At 43.4% G+C, this 22,802-nt stretch overlaps 1 protein-coding gene across 1 annotated transcript; it reads left to right on the forward strand.

Moving 5' to 3' along the window:
• The first annotated feature begins 15,543 nt into the window (after window positions 1-15,543).
• Window positions 15,544-19,817, forward strand: KCNE4 (potassium voltage-gated channel subfamily E regulatory subunit 4). The gene is made up of 2 exons (XM_036421920.2): window positions 15,544-16,787; window positions 17,339-19,817. Exon 2 carries the CDS (start codon window positions 17,365-17,367, stop codon window positions 17,884-17,886), a length of 522 nt encoding a protein of 173 aa, XP_036277813.1. The 5' UTR covers window positions 15,544-16,787; window positions 17,339-17,364; the 3' UTR covers window positions 17,887-19,817.
• The last annotated feature ends 2,985 nt before the right edge of the window (window positions 19,818-22,802 follow it).

Below are 22,802 nucleotides of genomic sequence, written 5' to 3' on the forward strand. Positions count from 1 at the left end.
TTGGTTCTGCTTCTCTGCAAACTAAGAACCCCAAGTTCAGGTGAGCAGATGGGGGTTGGACTATGTTAAGGCCAATAATTAATTTAAATAAGCACAGCTGAGCAAACAGAGGGCTTTCAACTAGGGCTGTATTTATAGTAGCCATTTTCTCAGGGGGGCAAGTGCCAAATGAATTCAATGTCTTTTTTACCTTTTCCTTTCTGATTTGAATTTTTTGACTCAATTTTTTAAATTAAAAAGTCCATTAATAAAAAACTGGGGAACCTTTTTTGTAAAGGGCATTTTTAGCTAAGCCTCTCATTGTTAAGTGGGGTAGAACAGAGGGTTTAAGGGACTTCTAGAAATTTAAAACAGAATGATTTGTGTATCTTAATATTCTTTGCAATTTTTAATGCAATTTTTAATTCTTAATACACTTAAGAAAGGGGGTTTCATGTTGACACAATCGGGCTGCCGTATCTTGGGCAACTCTGCAGAATCCTCCCGAGTGGCTATTGTGGATTTTCCTGGGACTGACCTGAGTTGGATCATTGCTGTTTCTTAGGGGCGAGCACTGATGTCATAGCCTTGGGATCTACAGTCTCATCACTTCATCAGCAGAGCATGCAGATGGCATCTCTGTGTAATTAACTGGGTTGGGATATCTTTTTATGTGTTTGAGATGCTTCCCATTTGACTTATGTGTTAGTAATAGAGCAAGCTTCTGTAACAGCTGAACCCCTAAACCTCAGTGGTTTAACACAACAAAAGTTATTGCTTACTCCCATAAAGTTTAAAGTGGGTTTGGCATCCTGTTTTTCATGCAGTGTTTCAAGGATCCAGCCCCCTTTCACCATGTGGACAGGTGCACTGGCTTCTTTCCCATTTATCTAGCTGTGACATTCACCATGTTTATTCTTGCTCCAATGATGAGAACTGGCCCTCCCAAGTGTAAAACAGACTGAGAATATCATCCTGGTTGGCAGCCCTTTCCCAACAAAATCTATATAATGGAAAGAGGGCATAAGTTTCGGTACACAGCTAGTTATCTTGGCCACAACTGGCAACAAAAAGCTAAGGGATGTTGGATGATTACCAACTAAGCATGGCATTTTGATACTTAATTCTCAAATAGTCAAGTTGGTGGCATTTTCGACCTTAATCAAAGCAAGAAAGTAAATACCGAAGGAAGTGGCACATTGTGAGGCTTGTAGAAATGTCCCATCCATCCAACCTGATATTACTTTGGGCAAAAACTCATCTTTTTGAGCAGCTCAGGAGAATGTGACCAAGCAAAGGTCAGTTTCTTCTGTAGATTCAAGGAATTCCTTTAGCTGTGCTTCGGAGATTTTCTATAGAATGAAATTATTGGATTAGGTAACACTAACGGCAATATGAGTTTCATTTCTTATGTTATTTATTTATTTTTTAAAATATATTTTATTGATCTTTTATAGAGAGGAAGGGAGAGAGATAGAGAGCTAGAAACGTTGATGAGAGAGAAACATCAAACAGCTGTCTCCTGCACACCCCCTACCGGGGATGTGCCCGCAACCAAGGTACATGCCCTTGACCGGAATCGAACCTGGGACCTTTCAGTCCACAGACCGACGCTCTACCACTGAGCCAATCCAGCTTCGGCTTCATTTTTTATGTCATTGAAAGCATTGAAATGAGCATATCTATCTTTGAGTTAATCGTGGTCCTCCAGGACAGGCATAGAAAAACGTGTTCTAAGAATTACTCAGAGGAAATGGTGAGCTAAATGTTTGCTTTATAAAAAAATGAGTCTTGACTGTGTTTCCAAACATTTAAATGTAAAGTATGTATCATTTAACCACAATTTCAATGCTAAGAGCAAACATGAAGCAGATGGTTAAATGACATGCATCTTAACGTTTTAATTCTAAACAATCTACACAGGCAATTTTCAAATAAAAATAAGCCTGTTAAGTTTCCACCAATATGAATTTTAAGAATTATTACTTGATCAGTTTCAGGTCTAATTTTTCTAAGAATGAATTTTCTCTCCCTTTACTTCGTGTCATTCTTGGTTTTTAAAAAGGCACATATTGCCCATTGTTGGTTTGGCTCAGTGGCTAGATAGTGTTGGCCTGCTGGCTGAAGGGTCCTGAGTTTGATTCTAGTCAAGGGTATATGCCTCGGTTGCTGGCTCAATCCCCAGTAAAGGATGTGCAGGAGACAGCTGATCAATGATTCTTTCTCATCATTGATGTTTTTCTCTCCCTCCCTCTCTGAAATAAATAAGAATATATTTTTTAAAAAGGCTCGTATTTGCAAAGGTACCAATGGTGAGATTCCCTCCTGAGTCACTGTGCAGAATGGCATTTGATCCTGAGCTGTTGGGCCAATGCAGTTCGTCATTCTGTCTGCACCAGAAAAGTAGCCCTTCATCAAAAAAGGCTTTCCCACCTTGCTTCATCTGAAGACTTTGACTTGTAAATGCAGAAAAACATCTAGGTTTTGGTGCCGAAATGCCAACTTGTGTGAGTTAAAACAGGAGAAAGATTCATGATGCACAACTGTTGGCAAGGTGAAGGGAGAGCCCTTCTGTTTTTGCCTAAAATTGTAATAGCAAAGGATCAGACCTGAGCCCTGGAATATATATATCGATGAGAGAGAATCATTGATCAGCTGCCTCCTGTTCACCCCCTACTGGAGATGTACATGTCCTTGACTGGAATCAAACCTGGGACCCTTCAGTCCACAGACTGACGCTCTATCCACTGAGCTAAACTGGTTTCGGCAGCCCTGGAAATTTTTTCTGTGAAGATACATTTAGGTGACTGTTTACTTCATTTCTTCTATTTGAACCTCAGATATCTTGTCTATAAATGGGAAGGGCTGCATGCGATGATCTCTGAGATCTCTTCTGTGGATTGAATAAAACACATGCTCCTGTTAGTTCTCCAGTAAGGTAGTAATAGTCTGCAGAAAACCTTCATTCAACTGCTTGGCAGATAAAAGCATCACTAGCTGTTGTGTCCAATAACAGAATGTCCCTCCTTGCTGCCCTTGAGGAAGTGACCAAAGTCCACTCTTTTCCCTCAGCATTCCAGGAACTTGTGTCTTTCTTCCCTGAGAATGAATCATAGAATCACCCCACTGGATCTCATCCAAACCTCAAACCAATCCAAGCCATTCATTGTCTTTGAACTTAAGATTTCCTCTCCCCTCCCCCCAGTGTCTAATTACTGAGTCAAGAATATGGCCCCTTTCAGACTACAAGTATGTTTAAGAAGAAGAGTTTTGAGGGGGCAGGGCAGCAGATGAATGCAGACTTCAAATATTTGATGGCTGTCATGTTGGAGATTGAGGAGAATATCTATAATTATGACAGTCATAAGAGGAAAGGTAAGACTGACTGAGGCTCAGAGGCTACAGGGATGCAATTTAAGGCTTATACAAGAACTTTCTGGCAATTCTAGCCATTCCGGGAGGAAGCTCTTTGTCCAGAAAGGTGTCAAATGCTAAATAATGGATTAGGTCAGTAAATATATAATATAAATATACTACTAGTTGAGATCTGGGCTGGGTTCTATGGGGGAAACAAATATGAATAGGATGTCATCTTAATAGCCAGAAGTCTACAGCCTGGTGGAGATATATCTCATTCTGCTTCATAAAATACAGTACTTAGATACCCATCTTTAGGACCATAAGTCAGCCATAGCAAAGCACTTGGGAAGAAGATGGGGTGGTGGCCCCTGGAGCTAATGGCTCTCTGTTGCTTGAGCCCTGACTTATTTTCATACTTAACTCTTAACTTCTTGGAGCTGGAAATGGATCCTTACCTTTGGACTCTCCTCCACCAACCAAAAAACCCCTCTGGGAGTGGGTGGGGAGGTGAATGGTGTCCTTTGCCCAAAGATGGTGCTCACTATTTGTTTGTTAAATGGAACTGCTTAAGGCAGGTGGCAGAGGAGGCAATAGCTGGGAGTTGGCCTGCAAGGGTTTTGTACCTACTAGTTAAGTGCTCATGAAGACAAGGTGAGAAGTTTGGAGTTGTGTCTTCTGGATGTGACCAGATTCTAGAAAGAGGTGATATAAACTATAAACATAAATTAGAACAGATGAAGGAATCTTCTTCCTCTCAATGGTAAGTAAGGGTGAAAATCAAGAAATAGAGAAAATGACATGCTTCATCTTATTGATTTTTACTCCCTCGAGTCATTTCTCCATTTGTACTTTTCGTTTGTTAGGCCCCCTTTAGTCTTACTTTGTGCATCCTGTATGCATAGCCTGTCTCTCCCTTCCTTCTCTGTTGTGTATACTGAGATGGGGAGGTGCAGTGGGAGCCTCCAGGCTCAGGGGATCAGTGTTCACAGACTTGGAGCTCAGTCTTTGTTATATTTGTCTTCAGGCCTTGACTTTTCTTAAGGCTGGTGAGGGGCATATGAAGCTGTAAACTTGGGGATCCTCTGGTATGATGGAGTGTACAACTATGTGACCCCTGGCAAGTTCCTGAACCTCTCTGTGCTTCCCTTTCTTCGTTTGTCAAAGAGATAGAATTAATAGCACCTTCTCCAGCAATGTTTAGAAGAATGAGATAACAACAATAACAATAATAGCAGTACCAAGAATACCAATGTTTATTGAGTAGTTACTAGATGCTAGGCAGCACACTAGGCTTTCTTCAGGTAGTATTCACTTTTCTTCTTTTTTAAAATTCTCACCTGAAGATATTTTCCCATTGATTTTTAGAGAGAGTACAAGAGAGGGAAAGACAGAGAAAAACAACAATGTGAGATAAATACATCAATTGGTTGCCTCTTGCAGCCTGGAGAGGAGCCTGCAACCGAGGTATGTGCTGTTGACTGGAATCAAACCCTGGACCCTTTGGTCCAGAGGCCAACGCTCTATCCACTGAGCCAAACCAGGTATTCACTCTTAATCCTTATGACAATCCCATGGAGAAGATGCTATCATTATGTCTCTCCTTAGAAAAGGCTGCTAAGGCACAGAGAAGTTAAAACACTAGATAAACGTGACAAACTAGAAACTGGTGGAGTTGGGATTTAAACCCAGGCAGTGGCTACTAGAGCCCAAGCTCTGAACACAATGCTATAATGCATAGGAAATGCTAGGCAGAATAAGAACCCCTGAAAATTCTCTCCTCCATAAAAACAATAAGAAAACTGGCAAAAGTGGTCAGAATCAACTTTTTCAGAACTGAGGAAATTAACCAAAGGCATACAGCAATCTGGGAAGTGTTTATGCAAGAAAAATGTCCCAAAACTCAGCAAGTTCAGCAAGCTTTAAGGTGTTTTAAGTTGCTCTGTTTCCATCCTTCCCTTCATCTCAGCAGTAGCCTTGAAAATTAACAGCCCGAAAATGAAATGACACTGAAATCTAGCACTCTGGCAGCCACCAGAGGGAGCAGAGTGGGGTGGGAGCTGCTTTAATCTGTTAACCGAGCGGGACGTATAAATACGTCAAACGTAAACAATATCGGGTACGGGTAGGACGTATGAATACGTCCTTGAAATGTATGTTGCACCCTGAAACCAGCGGGACGTATATTTCCGAACAACAAAGGTATTAGTAATCCATACATGTCGCCACATGAATTTAAGACATGGAGGGAATCAGTATAATTTCGCTAGTGAGAGTGGTGGATGTGTTCAACAAGAATTGTTTTGGAGTTAACACATGACTTACTGAATAAAGGGTATAGGATTTACTTAGATAATTTCTATACATCAATTCATTTGGCTGAACTCTTGTGTCACAACAATACAGACATTTTTGGAACAATGAGGATAAACAGAATCAAAATCCCCAGTGAAATAAAAACAAAAAAATTACAGACAAATGAACATATAGTAAGATTCAAAGACAAACTTAGGGTTTTAAAATGGAAGGATAAAAAAGACGCATTGATCCTCAGTTCTATTCATAATGACAAAAAGAGAGGAAGAAGGCAAAAAAAACCCGAATGTTGTCCTGGATTATAACAAGAATATGGGCGGCGTAGATTTGGGAGATGGAGTTATGGTGGCCTACACGGCTGCCCGTAATAGGGTAAAAAAATTTTTTTCTACGATTAATTGCTATGTGCTGCTTCAATGCATATATTATATACAAAAAAGATAAAGGTCATTTGGATTAATTACACTTTTTGATAGAGTGTGTAGAGAAATTGGTAGATAATAACATAGTGAAACCCCCCCCCCCCCAAAGACATCAACAAAAAGCTGTACATCTAAACCATCACACTTACTTGAAAGGCATTTTCCAGAACAAATGAAAAGCGATATAGGAAAAACTAAATCCAGGAAATGCCGAGTTTGCTACAAAAAAGGTGTTAGGAAAGAATCTACATACTGGTGTCCGGATTGTAAGGTAGCACCAAGTATCAACAATTGTTTTATTTTTATATTTATTTTAAAAAAATATATATTTTATTGATTTTTCACAGAGAGGAAAGGAGAAGGATAGAGAGTTAGAAATATTGATGAGAGAGATACATCGACCAGCTGCCTCCTGCACACTCCCCATCAGGGATGTGCCCGCAACCAATGTACATGCCCTTAACCGGAATCGAACCTGGGACCTTTCATTCCGCAGACCGACGCTCTATCCATGGAGCCAAACCGGTTTCGGCTGTATCAACAATTGTTTTAAAATATATCACACGGAAGTTGAGTTTTGAATTTTTACATCTATATTTTAATTTTTTAAACTCAATATTTCTCTTTTATTTGTGTGCTTTTGTTTATTGTTCTGTAATTGTTAACTTTTTAATATTTTTTATTGTGTATGGAAATAAAAAATATGTATTTTTTGTAATCTTTATAATTGTTTGTAAAATTTATAATTTTTTAATTCGATGTTTCCATTTTTTTGTTGGTATTCTTTTCTATTTGTTTGTAATTTAGTATTTTCCTTTCTGCTTTATATATAAATAAATGAAAAAAATATATATTTCATGGTCTTTTCATTTTATTTATTTATTTTTTAAAATATATTTTATTGATTTTATATAGAGAGGAAAGGAGAGAGACAGAGAGCCAGACACATCGATGATAGTCATCGACCAGCTGCCTCTTGAGTACCCCCTACCGGGGATGTGCCCGCAACCAAGGTACATGCCCTTGACTGGAATTGAACCCGGGACCCTTCAGTCCCCAAGCCGAAGCTCTATCCATTGAGCCAAACCGGTCCTGGCAGTCTTTTCATTTATTTTAAGTATAAATAAAAAAAATAATAATATGAAATTACATCCCCTGGGCGTGACGTACTGACACGTCCTAGTGAAAGATTACGCGCCCCTTATATGTTGTGTAATTAAAAAGGGAATTCCCCTGTTAACAGGTTAAACTTAAAGCTTCATTAGCAGAGAACTGTCATTATTTTACCTTCCTGCTTGTGCTCTGGGAGACATGTTGGCAAGACCCGGCTTTCTTTGCTTGACTCCTAGCTCCTCCAAAGAGAAAAGCCTTTACCCAGGAGCACTTGTTGAAACAATTGGAAGCAATTGATTAAATTTGCAATTGCCCAAGGCAGTGGATAATAGTTGGGCAAACAAGAAACTTACAAGGAAAGCAACAGTAAAAACTTAAAAGAAAAAGAAAAATGAGGGATGTGATATTGATAGGGGTTTTGTAAAGCTCTGACATATTTCTGGGAATCTAGAAAGTCCCACATACACGAGGGAGGGGGATGGGAGAGGCGTCTGCTCAGGAAAGACCCGAATAGACCCACATTGTCACCTTTGGGTGGAGGCTCGGGGCAAGTGAGGACTGAAAGCCAAGGCAGAGCTGTAAACTGTCTGAGTGTTGAAAATATCCCCTAACATGCACACAGAAATCCATGGTAAAGACTAGGAAAATTATTGGTTCTATGAGTTTAAGTAAAAGAAATCTCTGTCCAGTCATTAGCTAATTACTAAACTGAGAAGAGAATTCAGTGGCCACATGTGACAAAGAATACAGGTGGCACAGAATGAGTGCAGAAAAGTCATAAAACAGCCCTAACTGGTTTGGCTCAGTGGACAGAGCGTCGGCCTGTAGACTGAAAGGTTCCAGATTTGATTCCGGTCAAGGGCATGTACCTTGGTTGTGGGCACATCCCCAATAGAGGTGTGCAGGAGGCAGCTGATCGATGTTCCTCTCCCATCGATGTTTCTGACTCTCTATCCCTCTCCTTTCCTCTCTGTAAAAAATCAATAATATATATTTAAAAAAAGAAAAGGAAAAAAAAGTTATAAAACAAACATTTAGACAAAGAAAATTAAAATCACCCCGATTGAAAATAAATATATCTTTATTTGACACAACCTTATGTATAGAAAATTTTAAGGATTCGCAAAAAACAAACCTCCCATTAGAACTAATAAATTTAATATGGTTGCAAGATATAAGAACAATATATAAAATCAATTGCATTTCTACACATTAGCAATGAACAATCTGAAAATAGAATGAGAAAAAAAATTTCATTCACCATGGCATCAAAAATAATAAAATACTGAATAGTAAATTTCTCAAATAAAGAACAAGGTTTGTACACTGAAAACTACAAAATGTTGTTGTAAGAAATCAAAGAAGACCTAAATAAATGAAAAGTCATCCTGGTTTGGAAGACTTAATATTATTAAGTTGGCAACATTCCCCAAATTGATTGACAGATTCAATACAATTCTATCACAATTTTAACTCTTCTTTTCCAGAAATAGACAGCCTGATCCTAAACCTGTATGAAATTACAAGTAATCCAGAATAATCAAAAACAATTTTATTTATATTTATTTTTTTAAAATTTAAGTTTATCTATTTATTTTTAAAATTTATTATTGTTGAAAGTATTACAGATGTCCCCCCACCCCATTGACCTTTCTAGCCCACACTGCCCCCTACTCCAGGCCTTCACTACACTATTTGTCTGTGTCCAGAATTTATGCATATAAATTCTTTAGTTCATCTTGTCCCCTTCTCCTACCCGCTACCCCTTACCTTCCCTCAATTTAAAAAAAGAATTCACACTTCCTGATTTCAAAATTTACTATGAAGGTATAAAATTTAAAACATTGTGGTTCTGGCATAAGTTAGATTCAATCTTCCAGGGTTTGAGCTTTTTTTTCCTTGGCTTCTTGTTGGACGAGGCATTCCACTCTTTGTATGAAGAGCTGGCTTTGATATCTTTGGGTTCCAGCTGTGACTGATGTGATAGGCCAATCCTGCCTGAATGATGTCAATGGGCAAGCTATCCTCATGAGCTGCCCATCTTCCTGCCCAGCTAGGCTGACCCTGAATGCTTGTATGTGTGGCAAAATCTACTTTTTATGGCCTGTTGACCCTGGTATGCTCTGTGTTTTAGATTCTATCTCTATCTCTTAGTTTTTTTTATACTTTACTGAGGATTAATTGACAGATATGATTGTATACTAGAGGCCTAGTGCATAAAATTTGTGCATGGAGGTGGAGGAGGGTTTCCTCAGTCCAGGCTGCACTTTTTCCAATCCGGGACCCCATGGACATCCCTCTCATAATCCTGGACTGCTGGCTTCTAACCACTCACTTACCTGCCTGCCTGGTTACCCCCAACTGCTCCCTCCCTACCAGCCTGGTTGCTCCTAACTATTCCCTCCCCCCCCCCCCCCAGCCTGGTCACCCCTTACTGTCCCCCCCCCCCCCTGCTGGCCTGGTTGCCCCTAACTGCCCCCCCCCCCCTTTGCTGGCCTAGTCACCTCTTATTGCTCCCCTGCCAGCCTAATTGCCCCCAATTGCCCCCATCCCCCTGCTGGTCTGATCGCCCCTCACAGTACCCCCACTGGCATGGTTGCCCCACATAGCATGCTGTTCAGTCATTTGGTCATCTCTCACTAATCCGCCTGCTGGCCTGGTTGTAGGCAGCCATCTTGTGAGGGCAGAATGGTCAATTTGCCTATTACCTCTTTATTATATAGGATATTTAAAGCATACAACATGATGACTTGATATACATGTACATTGTAAAGTGATTGTCAAGAGCAAAATAATAAACACATCCCAACTCACATAGTTAACCTAGCTAACATTTTTTTTTCTGTGCTGAGAATGCTTAAGATCTACTTTCAATAACTTTCAAATATACAAAACTGTAAATGTTTCTCTCTTTTCCGCATTCCGTGCGGCTAAAGAATGGTCCAGTTCCTGAGTAGGGGCAGCTGGGGGTTGCAAAAATGAAGGAATGAAACAGACACAGAGATAGAAGGAAAAAGCTGGGGCTGGGTGGGACCACTGTCCTCTGACAGGGACAGGGACAGAAACAGTGACTCCGAGCCCATACAGCATGTTCATTTTATACAGCGAGAAAAACAGGAAGTTTTACTGAAAGTCAAGACAAAGGAGACCATGCGCATTCTAGGCTGGGCCCCGGTTGTAGTCATTCCTGGTGCTTGGCTGGATTGAAATAACAAAACCCACTCCCTGACACCTGGGCTGAAGGTCAAGCCAGCAACCTTCTGGCAAAATGTGTTTCCAGGGCGTGGATTTGCCCACGCCACTGGATTCAGCTGACAATAATTAAAGAAATGCCCATGTGCCTTCCCAGGCACTCTCTACACAAAACCATTTTATTAACTATTGTCCACTTCTTGTTCTTATTGGGTTCTGTGTTCTAAGCTGGCAATCTGGTCCTTAGAAGGTTTAAGAAAACCTTTTAAGGGCTTCAAAACTTTTTTTTTTTTTTTAAAGAGAGTCAACTCTGTCCTTCATTAGCACCCTTTTCCCATGGGTTTCCAAAGCTGGTCCTGACCCTTTGAATAGCAGGGAGCAGAGGAAGGGACCAGCGTTGAGAAGTGCGCATCCCAGGAATGGAGTACGTGTCTGGCGGGGTTTCAGTAGGAGGCAGTCCCTAATCTCCACATTTATAAAAGTCTGCTCATAGCAGCTTTCACGCGACAGTTGAAAAGATTAAATAAGTATGTCTGTGAAGAACATTTCGCATTCTTTCTGTTATTCATTCAACAAATATTTCTCAAAGGTCTCCTGGGGGCCAGAAACCATTCTAGGCACTGGGAACAAATCAGCGCACCATCTCTTATGGTTCCCTAACTCAAGTTTTAGTTAGGCAATGCCATGGAGCTCCCCAAATATTGTCTTTTTGAATTCTGTTTGTTGTTTAATATTTAAGATAAAAGAACACTTGCTAATTCTAGGTACTGCTTCAGCACTTTGCACATGTAATCTTATAATACATTTGCAGAACTTGCAAGGGGTCACCAAAAAGCAAACATTCACAATGAGTCCCACTACTTCTTCACACTCATTCTTTATTTTTTCTTTATTTTTTTTATAACAATATTTTTTTTATTAAATTATTATCTGTGTACATATACTATTGCTCCCCCCTCCCAGAGATGCCCTCCCTCCCCAGAGTTTTGTGTCCATTGGTTGTACTTATATGCATGAATACAAGTCCTTAGGTTGATCTCTTATCTTCCCCAGATCTCCCTCCCCTCCCCGCTGTACACACTCATTCTTTAGGGCCAGTTCCTCCCCTGCTCTGTGATGGATATCTTAAGGCAGATCCCATGACTCTTCTTCTCACTCTTAGGAGATAAAAATCCCCTGTAGTATCCCCAAACAGCCCCAGTTCAGCAATTAAAGTGTCCATTCCAATGTGATAGTCAAAGCTGCTCAAGTTCATTTAGAGTTGAAGCTGTTTCTGCCAACCTTCCTTCCTCCTTCGTTTGCCCCCACCTCCTTTAGACATTGGGTAGACTGGAAGACTGGTGGGCAGGGCAATGATTTCCTTTGGATGTGGGAAAAGCATTCCTCCCTCAGCCCTAGATGCCATCCTGGGAGAGAACTAGCCTGTGTCCCGGGGCTGTGTGCCCCACCCCTCCTGTGTGGCCTACTTCTGGCCTATTGGAAACAAACACTTCAATGTCAAGAGTAGGGTAATAGCTACTAAACTTGCTTCTGACAAACTCTGGGAGCATGGGTTTCCCAAACTCTCGAGAGCAGGGTCTGGACCCAGTCCTTCAGCCTTCAGATTTTTCCAGGTGTGGGTATGACCTCAGTCCTCTGTGTCCAGCTAAGTCTTAGTCTCCAGAAGCATTCCATACTTAGAAGAGACCACAAGGTGTAGCACTCAGATACAAACACGCTGGGATTAAAATCCCAGATAATGCCAGCTCAGCCATGACCTAGCTGTGTGATCTAGGGCAGGGTACTCCAAGCATTCTTTACCTTGGTTTCCTTATTTGTATAATAGGGATGATAATAGAGGCTGCCTCATAGGATTTTTAGACACATTAAATAAGATAAAATGTATAAAGTGCTTGGAACAGTTCCCAAGACACTTTAGGCATCATGGAAGTATTTGTTAAAAAAAAAAAAATGTTTGAATAGTAAATAACAAAGATCAATTCACGGCAACTTTACCAGGCACTTTAAATTTCAGGAGTTCTGGGTCTTTCCAGTCCAGTCAATTTTGGATGATGTCCAGGCAGAACCTGCCTAGAGCCACATGGCCGGTGTCATAGGAGGCTCTTCGGGTCTTGCTACCCAGTATAAAACACCTAGTCCGGTTTTATTCCATGCGCTAGGAATGTAGCAAGCATGAGTTGAGGAAGGGTGACAAGGTTTTAGAAGGAATGAGCACAGAAAGAATTCCCAGACACGACTTTTCAGAAAGGGTATTTGGGAAAAACAAAGCCAAGGGTGGGCATTGAGGGCACATTTCACACCCTCTGCCAGCCCTGCAGCCTGGCTCTCCCACGTCTTGTTTTGCTCTGTTCCTTGCTATCTCTGCAGGGAAGGCATAACCTCGTGGATTATGGGACTTTCTGAGTATCTTGAGACAATTAATTATCCTACTCTTGACATGCCTGAAACATAGAGAGATTATGCAACTCAGCCAGTCACGTAGCACGGGTGAGGCCGAGCTGGGTCAGGTCTGCGGACTCCAGATTTATGTTTAATCTGATGAGATTTGCCAGTGTGCTGTTATCCCAGCATGGACTTTGTTTAGTCACAGAAGCTGCTAACATAATTTCAGAAATGTGTGGCCAGGGAATCCAGGTCATCTGGTGAAAATGACATTACCAGGAAACTAAAACACTCAAAGTTTGGAGAAAATTGTGCGTCAGGATTAAGTAGGGGGGGAAAAATAAAATCAAAACAGGACCAGAAATCAGCAGTGTATGTAAACAAAAGGGAATTGATTTACTATGAAAAATATGAATATAGGACAAAAGCATTACCACTTCACTGATACCTTCGAGGACATACTAAGCTTGGTGCAGCCTCCAATATTTAGGATAGCATGAATTCAGAAGAAACAATTTGTAATTGCATGTTTGCATTTATGTTTGAGTAACTGGCTATTCATGAATGTACTTAAAAAATAGTTTTGTGAAGACTCAAAGGAAGTTGGAAAAATGCTCGTCTTTTATTTCCTATTCCTTCCCAGTTCGCTGGTTCCTACTGAGTGGGACACACGGTGGTGGAATGAGAATGAGGCCTGGATTTGTACAGACCTGAGGTCAAATTCTTACTCTACTAAAATGGCATGGCTTCGAGCCATTTGCTTAGCCTCTTTGGCCTTCAGTTTCTTTATCTATAGAATGATTATAATACTGACCTCGCAATACTGAACTAAGCAAAGTCTCTTGTTACAAAATAGACACCCAGTTAGATCTGGACTGCAGCATACCTTAGACTTCCTTAAAATGCCAGTTCAAAATGGATTTTTCAAAAGCCTGACCCTGATGCAAAGATAGACAGATATGTCCACAGAACAGAATAAAAATCTCACAAATACAACTGCACATGTGGTTAATTGATTTTGTAAATATTTCAAGATTATTCAATGGGACAAGGACAGTCTTTTCAACAAAAGGTGCTGGAACAATCGGGTGTCCTTATGCAACAAATAAATGAACCTTGACCCCATGCCTTGTGTCAATATACAAAAATAACTTGAGACAAATTAAAAACCTAATTGTATGAGCTGAAGCTATAACATTTTTAAGAGAGTAATAGGACAAAATCTTTGTGACCGTGGGTTAGACAAAAATTTCTTAGGATACCAAAAGCACAAACCATAACAATATTTGATAAATTGGACTTCAACAGCATAAAGAAACATTTGCTCTCCAAAGAAAATGAAAATGCAAGCCACAGACTAGGAGGAACTATTTGTAAAATGCATCTATTTCTTTAACATTGCTGTGTCCTGAAACTGTGGCACAGAGATGTAATTAATAATTATTGTGTGCACTCATCCTCCTCCCTCACTATTTAGGCCACTGTTCCCTACCATTCTTCTCATAATACTGTTATGATTGAGGCCTGGAGGGAAGATTGGGGTGTACATTATGACATTTTAAGCCTCACATCTTCAATTCCATTCTTGGCAAAAGAAAAAAGAACAACAATGAAAAATCTGGAGACAGGCACATATCCAACAGGAAGCAACTTGAAGTCCTTGGTAGCAATAGGACACTCTCAACAGTGACAACAAGAAGCACAGATGGCCGAAACCGGTTTGGCTCAGTGGATAGAGCATCGGTCTGCGGATTGAAGGGTCCCACGTTTGATTCCAGTCTAGGGCATGTATCTTGGGGGTACATGCACAATAGGGGATGTGTAAGAGGCAGCTGGTCGATGTTTCTCTCTCATCGATGTTTCTAGCTCTCTATCCCTCTCCCTTCCTCTCTGTAAAAAATCAATAATATATATATATATTTTTAAAAAAGAAGCACAGATGAACATACACATACTGCAAGATATGGCCCTCAGTGCTGTGCTTGCATCATTGCATTTAACTGTTGGTGAGTCAGCACAGAGTCCGGGAGGAAGCAGGGTCACCATCCAGGCGGCCAGCAGAGCTTCTTTTGGGCCGTTCCTTCCCTGATACCTGCAATGGATTTTGTTCTTCCCATGTCTCTGAAGTGCTTTGTCCTTTGGAATTCACTCTGGATTCATCCATGTCTTGTCTTGGTTTTACTGTCTTGGGACTGTTGGCTCAATTTAGGAGATTTATCTTTGAAAATTCAGCCTCTGTTTGGCTTCCTGGCATCAAGCTTTGTACTTCCTTGCTCCTTAATTCTGGTAAACCCTTCCCCCACCTCCTCCCTCTGCTTCCCTTGGCCTTCCATTTGCAGTGCTTGATATCCCTGGGTCATTATGAATCTCATATGTCCCCCAGGTACACAATCGACAATATTGGCATCAACGGGCATCCTGCTCACAGGTCTCTCTTTTCTGCTGTCCTTCACAAACCACTGTATGCATAGCTGAAGCTGGAGGTCCTCAGACACGTAAGATGAATACAGATTGGAAAGGTCATACCTACCTTTGTCAGGGTAGCTGTGATGTTTTAAAAATATTAATATAACTGCGAGGATGTCTTTATTGGTGAGCAACGTTGCAGGGTGTGGATGGTCTCAGTGTTGGGTTGTCAGCTGATACCTCAGAGTCAGCTGGGGCTTTGAGGGTGAGCACAGCCCGAACCATAGGTGAGTGGATCAGCATGTGCTCATCATCCCGCTTTCTGCACAGGTGCTGACCCAGGTGGGTCCAGATAGCAGCACTGGAAGTCCCAGGGCTGCATGTGTTCCAGCTGGGGCAGAGGGATGCCGCCAGGCTTCCACTCCGTTTCATGTAACAGCAGCCGAACCACGAGAGATGCTTTTTCTAGAACTGATTCCCCAAGACCGTCTGACTGACTGCAGTTTATGGGCCACAGGCAGCTGGGGCAGAGCCATCCTCCCAGTTTACTTCCACTTGCATGAGAGGCGCTCAGAATAAACATCCCGGGAAGCGGATGGACTGACATCAAAGTCTTCAATTCCTTTTCCAATTTTGATCTCAGCAGTCCTTCCCACACAGGTCTACGTAGGTTTTCAAAGCACGAACTGTGCTCAGTTCCTCCCCAGAAGGATGCTCGCTCCTCCTGTGACCTGTGTGGATGGTCTCAGTGTGAGGCAGCCAAGAGCAGCTGTGCCCGCAGAGCTGGAGTGAATCCTACCACAGTCTCTTCACAGTAACCCGCTTGCACTTCACGCAGACTACTGAAAAGAATCTCATCATATATATAAATTTATAAATAAATAAAAAAAATAGGTTCACGAGCTTGCTGCAGAAGATAGGGAGATGCTCTCTGTGTTTTTAAAGGGCCAGCTTGCAAGGGCCAGCCTTAAACCTCAGCACAGGAAAGCTGACGGGTCACATCATTCTAGGTGCTGAAGCCCCCCAGGTCCAACCATTGCACACACCAGGAATGGGAGGCGTGGGAAGGTTCAGTGAAGATTTAAAAAATTTGCATAGTTACTGGAAGAACAGAGACTTAAGCCCTAGTTTCCTGACAGGAAATCCTGCACTTGCTTCCAACTGCCTTTTATCCAGATGATGGTCTTTGTGTCTGAAAAAGCCTGCAGATGGCAACGGGGCTCTTCCCCAAGAGGGAGACGAGACTCGAGGTAATTGTCGGTAAGAGTGGACTTTGGGGGACACTCCTTTCTCCTCTTCGGATTCCTTTTCGTGGCCACCTGAGCACGCCGGCTCCGGGGCTGGGAGCAAGGAGCCATCCGCCGGCTCCAGGCTCTCCTCACACACAGCTGCTCAAACAGTGAGCTGAGCTGCAGGGCTTGGAGTTCACTGTTCTCCCTGCCAGACCGACCTCTGTTGTAAATTTCCCTCCCGGAACACGTGACGATGCATTTCTTGACTATATATCCCCAGGGCAGCCGCGGAGCCGAGCTGTCAGAGGCTCAGCCCGCCGCGAGGAGGACGCTCTTGGACTTGGCCACTTAGCAAACTCAGGGCTTGGGACGAATTTGCCAGCGTTTGGTAAGTCAGCGATGCCACGGGGCTTCAGACACCTTTTGAAGGGCCATTTCTACCAGCTAGCAGGCGAAGTTTTCCTTGCCTTTTGTTTTTGTTTTGTTCCCAAGGAAACTTTGTTTTGAATTAAAAAAAAAAAATAGTTTTAAGCAGGAGAAGCAAAATGTAAACGTTCTCTTTCCTGCTCAGTTAAAAAAAAAAAGACGTTCTCAGTAGTTACAATGTCAGTTATGTTGTCTGTGCTTCCTTGTCTTACACTGATCTCCCCCCCTCCCCCTTCTTGAGTTTTTAAAATGGTCAAAGTGATGCTTTTTAGAGTGACGCTCTCTCTACAAATTACAAATATGATGGACACGTAGAGACGAAGTCATGGAAGTCCTTCTTACGCACCTCCCTGCCTTCTCCCCGAGGCACTCCAGCCTCTGCAGCCGCTTCCTTTCCTCTGCGCCTTCATGCATGTAGAAGCTGTTTCGCTATTGCAATCCCACACACCTCTGCTGCCCTCCTCTCTGCCCCGTGGGCCGTGGGAGAGTGCTAACCTGCAGCTTTCTCCCCAGACCCTGGCCCAGCGAGCAGCGCTTCCATGCTGAGGATGGAGCCCCTGAACAGCACGCACCCCAGCACCGCGCTCCCCGGCACCCCCCTCGAGTCCCACGACACCAGCGGAAGGGACAGCGGCAAGGGGAACGAATACGTCTACATCCTCGTGGTCATGTCCTTCTACGGCATTTTCTTGATCGGGATCATGCTGGGCTACATGAAATCCAAGCGGCGGGAGAAGAAGGCCAGCCTGCTGCTGCTGTACAAGGACGAGGAGCGGCTGTGGGGCGAGGCCATGAAGCCCCTGCCCATGATGGCGGGGCTGCGGTCGGTGCAGGTGCCCGCTGTGATGCTGAACATGCTGCAGGAGAGCGTGGCGCCCGCGCTGTCCTGCACGCTCTGCTCCATGGAGGGGGACAGCGTGAGCTCCGAGTCCTCCTCGCCCGACGTGCACCTCACCATCCAGGAGGAGGGGGCCGACGACGAGCTGGGGGAGGAGAACTCGGAGACGCCCCTGAACGAAAGCAGCGAGGGCTCCTCGGAGAACATCCACCAGAATTCCTAGCACTCCCAGGGCCTCCGGAGGTGGCCCCGTCAGCAGAGAGGAAGGGCGCTTTTCACGTCTGGTTTCACTTTTGCAGTGAGGCTGCCTCTTTGAAGAGACCCCTCGGCAGGCCCCTGCGTGGGGATGGTGGGGGCACAGGAGTCCGTGCCGTGCCTGTGGTGCGAACCGCCACAGCCAAAGCCCTGAAGACGTGCCGGGGGCACATTTACTTGGGGCCTGGGGCTGGGGTGCCGGGTCAGAATCTGGCAGGTCCAGGTGCTTGCTCAGTGTTTTCTCACTGGATGCCCTGGCTAACTCCGGCAGCTTCTGCCCACTCCCAGGGACATGCTGGGACACTACTTTTGATTGATTGATTTGCCTAGAGCTTTGTCGTTCTCCATCTGATTGGCTGTAAGTACCTCTGTGGTGTGCCTGTGGCATTCATTCACCAGTGACAGTGCTTCTGGCCTCTTGGGTTGGGAGGGTGACGTTGAAAGGAGGACTTTCCATGGGAGAAAGCTGGAGATCTGAACTCGGCCCGTTTGCATATAATAAGGGTAACAGAGGGCAACCTTTAAAAGTGTTAACATTGGCTAGGATTATAAGGCTTGACCCTTTCTGTAACCCACAACCTTGAACTCTGACCTGGGACCATCCCACTGGCATGAAGTTTTTTTTGGTTGGAAGAGCTCTCCAGAATCTAACCTGCACTCCTAATGGCCATGCAGGGGACTCCTCCTGATCTTCCCAGAAAGGGTACTGATGGGGTTGAATGAAGCCAACCCTTAGCTCTACTGCTGCTCAACTCTCAGCCTGATTTTCTGAGCTGGGAGAGGACATATGGCGGGCCGCCTTTTGTCACGTAGCCGAGACTGAGAAGGGCATACTCAGGCAGAAGTCACACAAAGCTGGGGTCCACGTTCTGTCCCTTGACCCCCGAGCCCTGACACTGGTTTGCTGTGTGGTCCCGGGCATGTCATCAAGAGGCTTACCGCCTGCCTGAGACTCCTGACGGTCTGCGTCCCCAGGGGGCTGGGAGGATGTCTTTAGATTTTAAGCCTCTGTGATAAATCCTGCATGGCCTGGTGTGAGGAAGCTTGGACCAGATATTTCCCCCTTGGCCAGTTAGTCTGCAAAAGGATTTGCTTATTTAAAGGAGCAGTTGGAGACTAGGAAGGCAGGGCACTGGGAAATTCAGGGAGAATCACCCCCTCATCCAGGCTGTCGTTTTTTCCCAGCAGTGAACCAAAATGCGGATGCCACATTTTACGCGGTCTGCAAAGTTCTCTCTGGGTGCTGGAATGTTAACCCTCCAGCGGAGGGAACGAGAGACCCAAAAGGAAACACTCAGGAATGCTTGCCGACATCTCCGGGTATTCCTGTGGTCGGAATTCCTTTGCAGCAGACCCTATGGGCCCTTGAATATGAGAACCAAGAGAAATACACCAAAAGTCAAATTTAATTATAGTAAAAACAAAATTTTTTTTTTTAAATTAAAAGAAATATTCTCCCTGGGTTGGAGACAGCAATAACTACTGTTCCCATGGAAGGGTTAACAGTGGAGGAGCTGGTTTACCAGCTCGCCTTAACACAGTGCTAGAGGAAATTTATGTTTGGGGGGGGGGGGGAGGGAAGGGGCCTCTGTTCACTTTAAAATCCAGAATGTGGATTTACTCCAAAGGGGGCTGTTTAAGGTGAAAGAAGCCAAGTTCAGTTGGCCCCTTGCCTGGAATCACTTGAATTCTGAAACTTTACTGCGACGGACATGTGCGTGGTCACATTTTCCATTGCTTCATCCTGAAGTTCGGTGCACATCTAGCTGCGCCTATTAAAATAGTGATGTATATACTTCCTTCTTATTCTATTAAGTTGTATAAAATGGTCTTCTGTATTTAACAGTTTGTCATTTTCACTATATTTTTTAATTTAAATAAACAAACACATTTCCCTGAGGAACTTCTGAGTTCTTTCTTTGATTCTGCAACATAATTCCTAGTTTCTAAGACATCCCAGGCACATTCTCCCAGCTGTCTCCGGATCCGGGTCATTTTCCAAGTTAGACTCCCATGAAGACATATTTTATTTCTGTCTGAATCACGGGCTGAACAAGGGCTAGGCGTTTCCATCTTGTGACATGCTTTGCAATGAATGAAAAACAAGTTGCAAATAGTTTTGCATCAATTTCTCTTTAAATTTGATGGTCATGGGGGCCTTTGAACTTGAACATGCAACTGCTACAAAGATGTTGCTCCAAATTTGTTCGCAAGAACACGTTTGCTTTGGTTGTTGGCTCGGCAGATATTATCCACGTAGGACCGCAGCAGCAATGTCTGATGGGCAGGAAGTTCCTCTATGTTCAGCCACATACACTTAGGAAAATACTGGAGCACAAAATCTCTGGTATTTAGATGGCACCTCCTTTTATTCCCAGTCACCTCTGCACGAAGACTGATGTTCGAAGCTCTTCCCACCTGGTCCGGCTGTAGCTCAGGCCCTCAGATTTTATTACTTTATTTACACAGCCAGAGGTGCTAAAGAAAAATGACCCAAGCCAGGGACCCATTTTTGAATCAAGCAGAGGATACAGAACATCCTTACTTTTATGTTTCTCTGTGTCCCGTGAGTTTGGCTTTTCTGTTTCAAGTAAATGTTTTCATTAGGCGCACAAATAAGTGTCTCCCTAAAGGATTTATTGGGTGAAGGTTACAGGGCAGCCCGGGATCCTTCCCAAAACACTTCAACGATCTCCATCCATCAGTTGGTACTTTGACAATGTAAGATGAGAAGATCAATTTAAAAGACAAGAAAGCCCTTCTGTTTATCCCAGCTTAATGCCATTCTTGGTAAGGAAATAGTTAAGGAAAGCATTATTACCACAGGCAGAAGAAGAGGGAATTCTAAACTCTAATTGTCCTAAAAATATGCAGAGTACACTATGTCGTTTTAATGGCATATTTGTTTTCTTTAAACACACACACACACACACACAGACACACAACTTCTAAGCAGAACCTAAAGCCCAAGGGGTTTAATCTGTGCGGATTTACTCATGCATGTGAAAAAACAGAAAAGAGAATTTGGCTCCATGTACCTAGGATATTAGAAACATATTTTAAAGCACTTAAATGTTAGGCATGAGGTAAATGAATCATCCATGCTGTTCCAATTACACCTTTGTACGTCAAAGTCAGACAAGGATGCTGTAGAGAAAACTTTCAGGGACAGAATCTGGGATCAAAATTACCGGGAAAGGCTGAAGTTGGGCCAAGGAATGAGTGCTCTTGGCTCATGGCTCTGGTTGGAGAGTAGATCCTGTGGTACATTTGAGAGCTGCAATTGGAGGGTTTTGCGGTCAGGCATGTACTTCCAGGGCTCAGCTGAAGAAGGGTCATTTATCTTCCTATAAAACGCTGCTCTGATCCTAGAGACGTTGTGGAACAGACAGAACATTGAGCTTGCGATGCAACTGATACTCCAGGTTTAGACCGAGCAAAATGTGCTCAACTGCCTTAGCCCAAATCTGGGTGCCCTGCTGGAGAAAATCACATGGAATATCATGGGTCAAGGTCAAGGGTGGCCAATAGGGCTGGAGGGAGACATATCAGCCGACTGACCGGGAGAGTGGGTCAGCAAGCACTGGACCTGGGGAAGGGTGTAAAGGGGGTTTAGGGGAGGCCCAGCCTGCTCTTCTAGCTTTCTCGGCTAACCCTGCTGTTGTGATGCTCTGTGGCTCACAATTAGAGGACATGCTGGGCTTCCTCTCCTGGGACCTGTCAATTTGAAGAACGGTGAAACACTGAGAGATATTGAGCTCTGCTTGAACCTAAAAGAAAAGCAGCTTCATGTTTCTACTTTGTAAAACGTGTCCTGGCACCTGTATGCAAATAAAGCCACTGAAACCTCTTTTTCTGTGAACAGTTTCCTCAGGAAACTGATGTTTAGGGAAAGCGCACGATTTTCCAAAGGAGAAGGGTCATAAGAGAGAGAAACCACTGTTTACTTCTGCTTTTCCCTGTTTCTGAAGTGTTTCCTTCCACACAGGAAGGAACAGTTTGGGATGTGAGCTGTTACCATGGAGATAACCAGCCAAGGTCACTTGTTTGAAGGAGCCCAGGGCCTCACAGCATTGGATTAGAGACTTGATGAAGTTGGTATTTGTTTCTTGACTCAGGCAAAGAGCTTTGAGCCCACGGCCACCTCCACCCACGACATAGAGGAGTACCAGGGAGTACCCTGCTCTCCTTTTATCCTGGACAACCCCTTCTTTCTTCTCCTAGTACCTTCCTGGCCCATGCAATTCAGGGCTAAGCTTTGGTTCTCTCTGCTCTAGGGATTTATTTTCTTGTCTTTCATTTGTTGCTAAGAAACACTATAAAAGGCCTTAGCTGATTTGGCTTAGTGGATAGGTAAGCCTGTGGACTGAAGTGGATAGGTAAGCCTGGACTGGCCCCAGGTTCAATTCCTGGTCAAGGGCATGTATCTGGGTTGCAGGTCCATGGCCATGGCCAGGCACATGCAGGAGGCAACCAATGGATGTGTCTCTCTCACACTGATGTTTCTCTCTTTGTCTTTATCCCTCCAGTCCACTCTCTCTAAAAATCAGTGGAAAAATATCACTGGGTAAGGATTAACAACAAGAAGAAACACTGTAAAAGAATTCTTCACATCAGCAACTATACTATTTCCTGTCATGAATGATTTTTCCACCCCGGTTCAAAGATGATGCATCGCATGTTCTCTCTTGTCTTAGTTCTGGCTGTTATAGCAAAGTACTGTATACTGCGTGGCTTATAAACATAAATTTATTTCTCACAGTTCTAGAAGCTGTAAGTCCAAAGTCAGGGTTCCTGCATGGCTGGGTTCTGGTGAGGACCCACTTCCAGTTTGTAGACATCTGTCTTCTCATTGTATTCTTACCTGGCAAAAAGAGAGCAAAC

Source organism: Pipistrellus kuhlii, unplaced genomic scaffold, assembly GCF_014108245.1.
Source record: "Pipistrellus kuhlii isolate mPipKuh1 unplaced genomic scaffold, mPipKuh1.p scaffold_m20_p_7, whole genome shotgun sequence".
In the NCBI taxonomy this organism is placed as follows: domain Eukaryota; kingdom Metazoa; phylum Chordata; class Mammalia; order Chiroptera; family Vespertilionidae; genus Pipistrellus; species Pipistrellus kuhlii.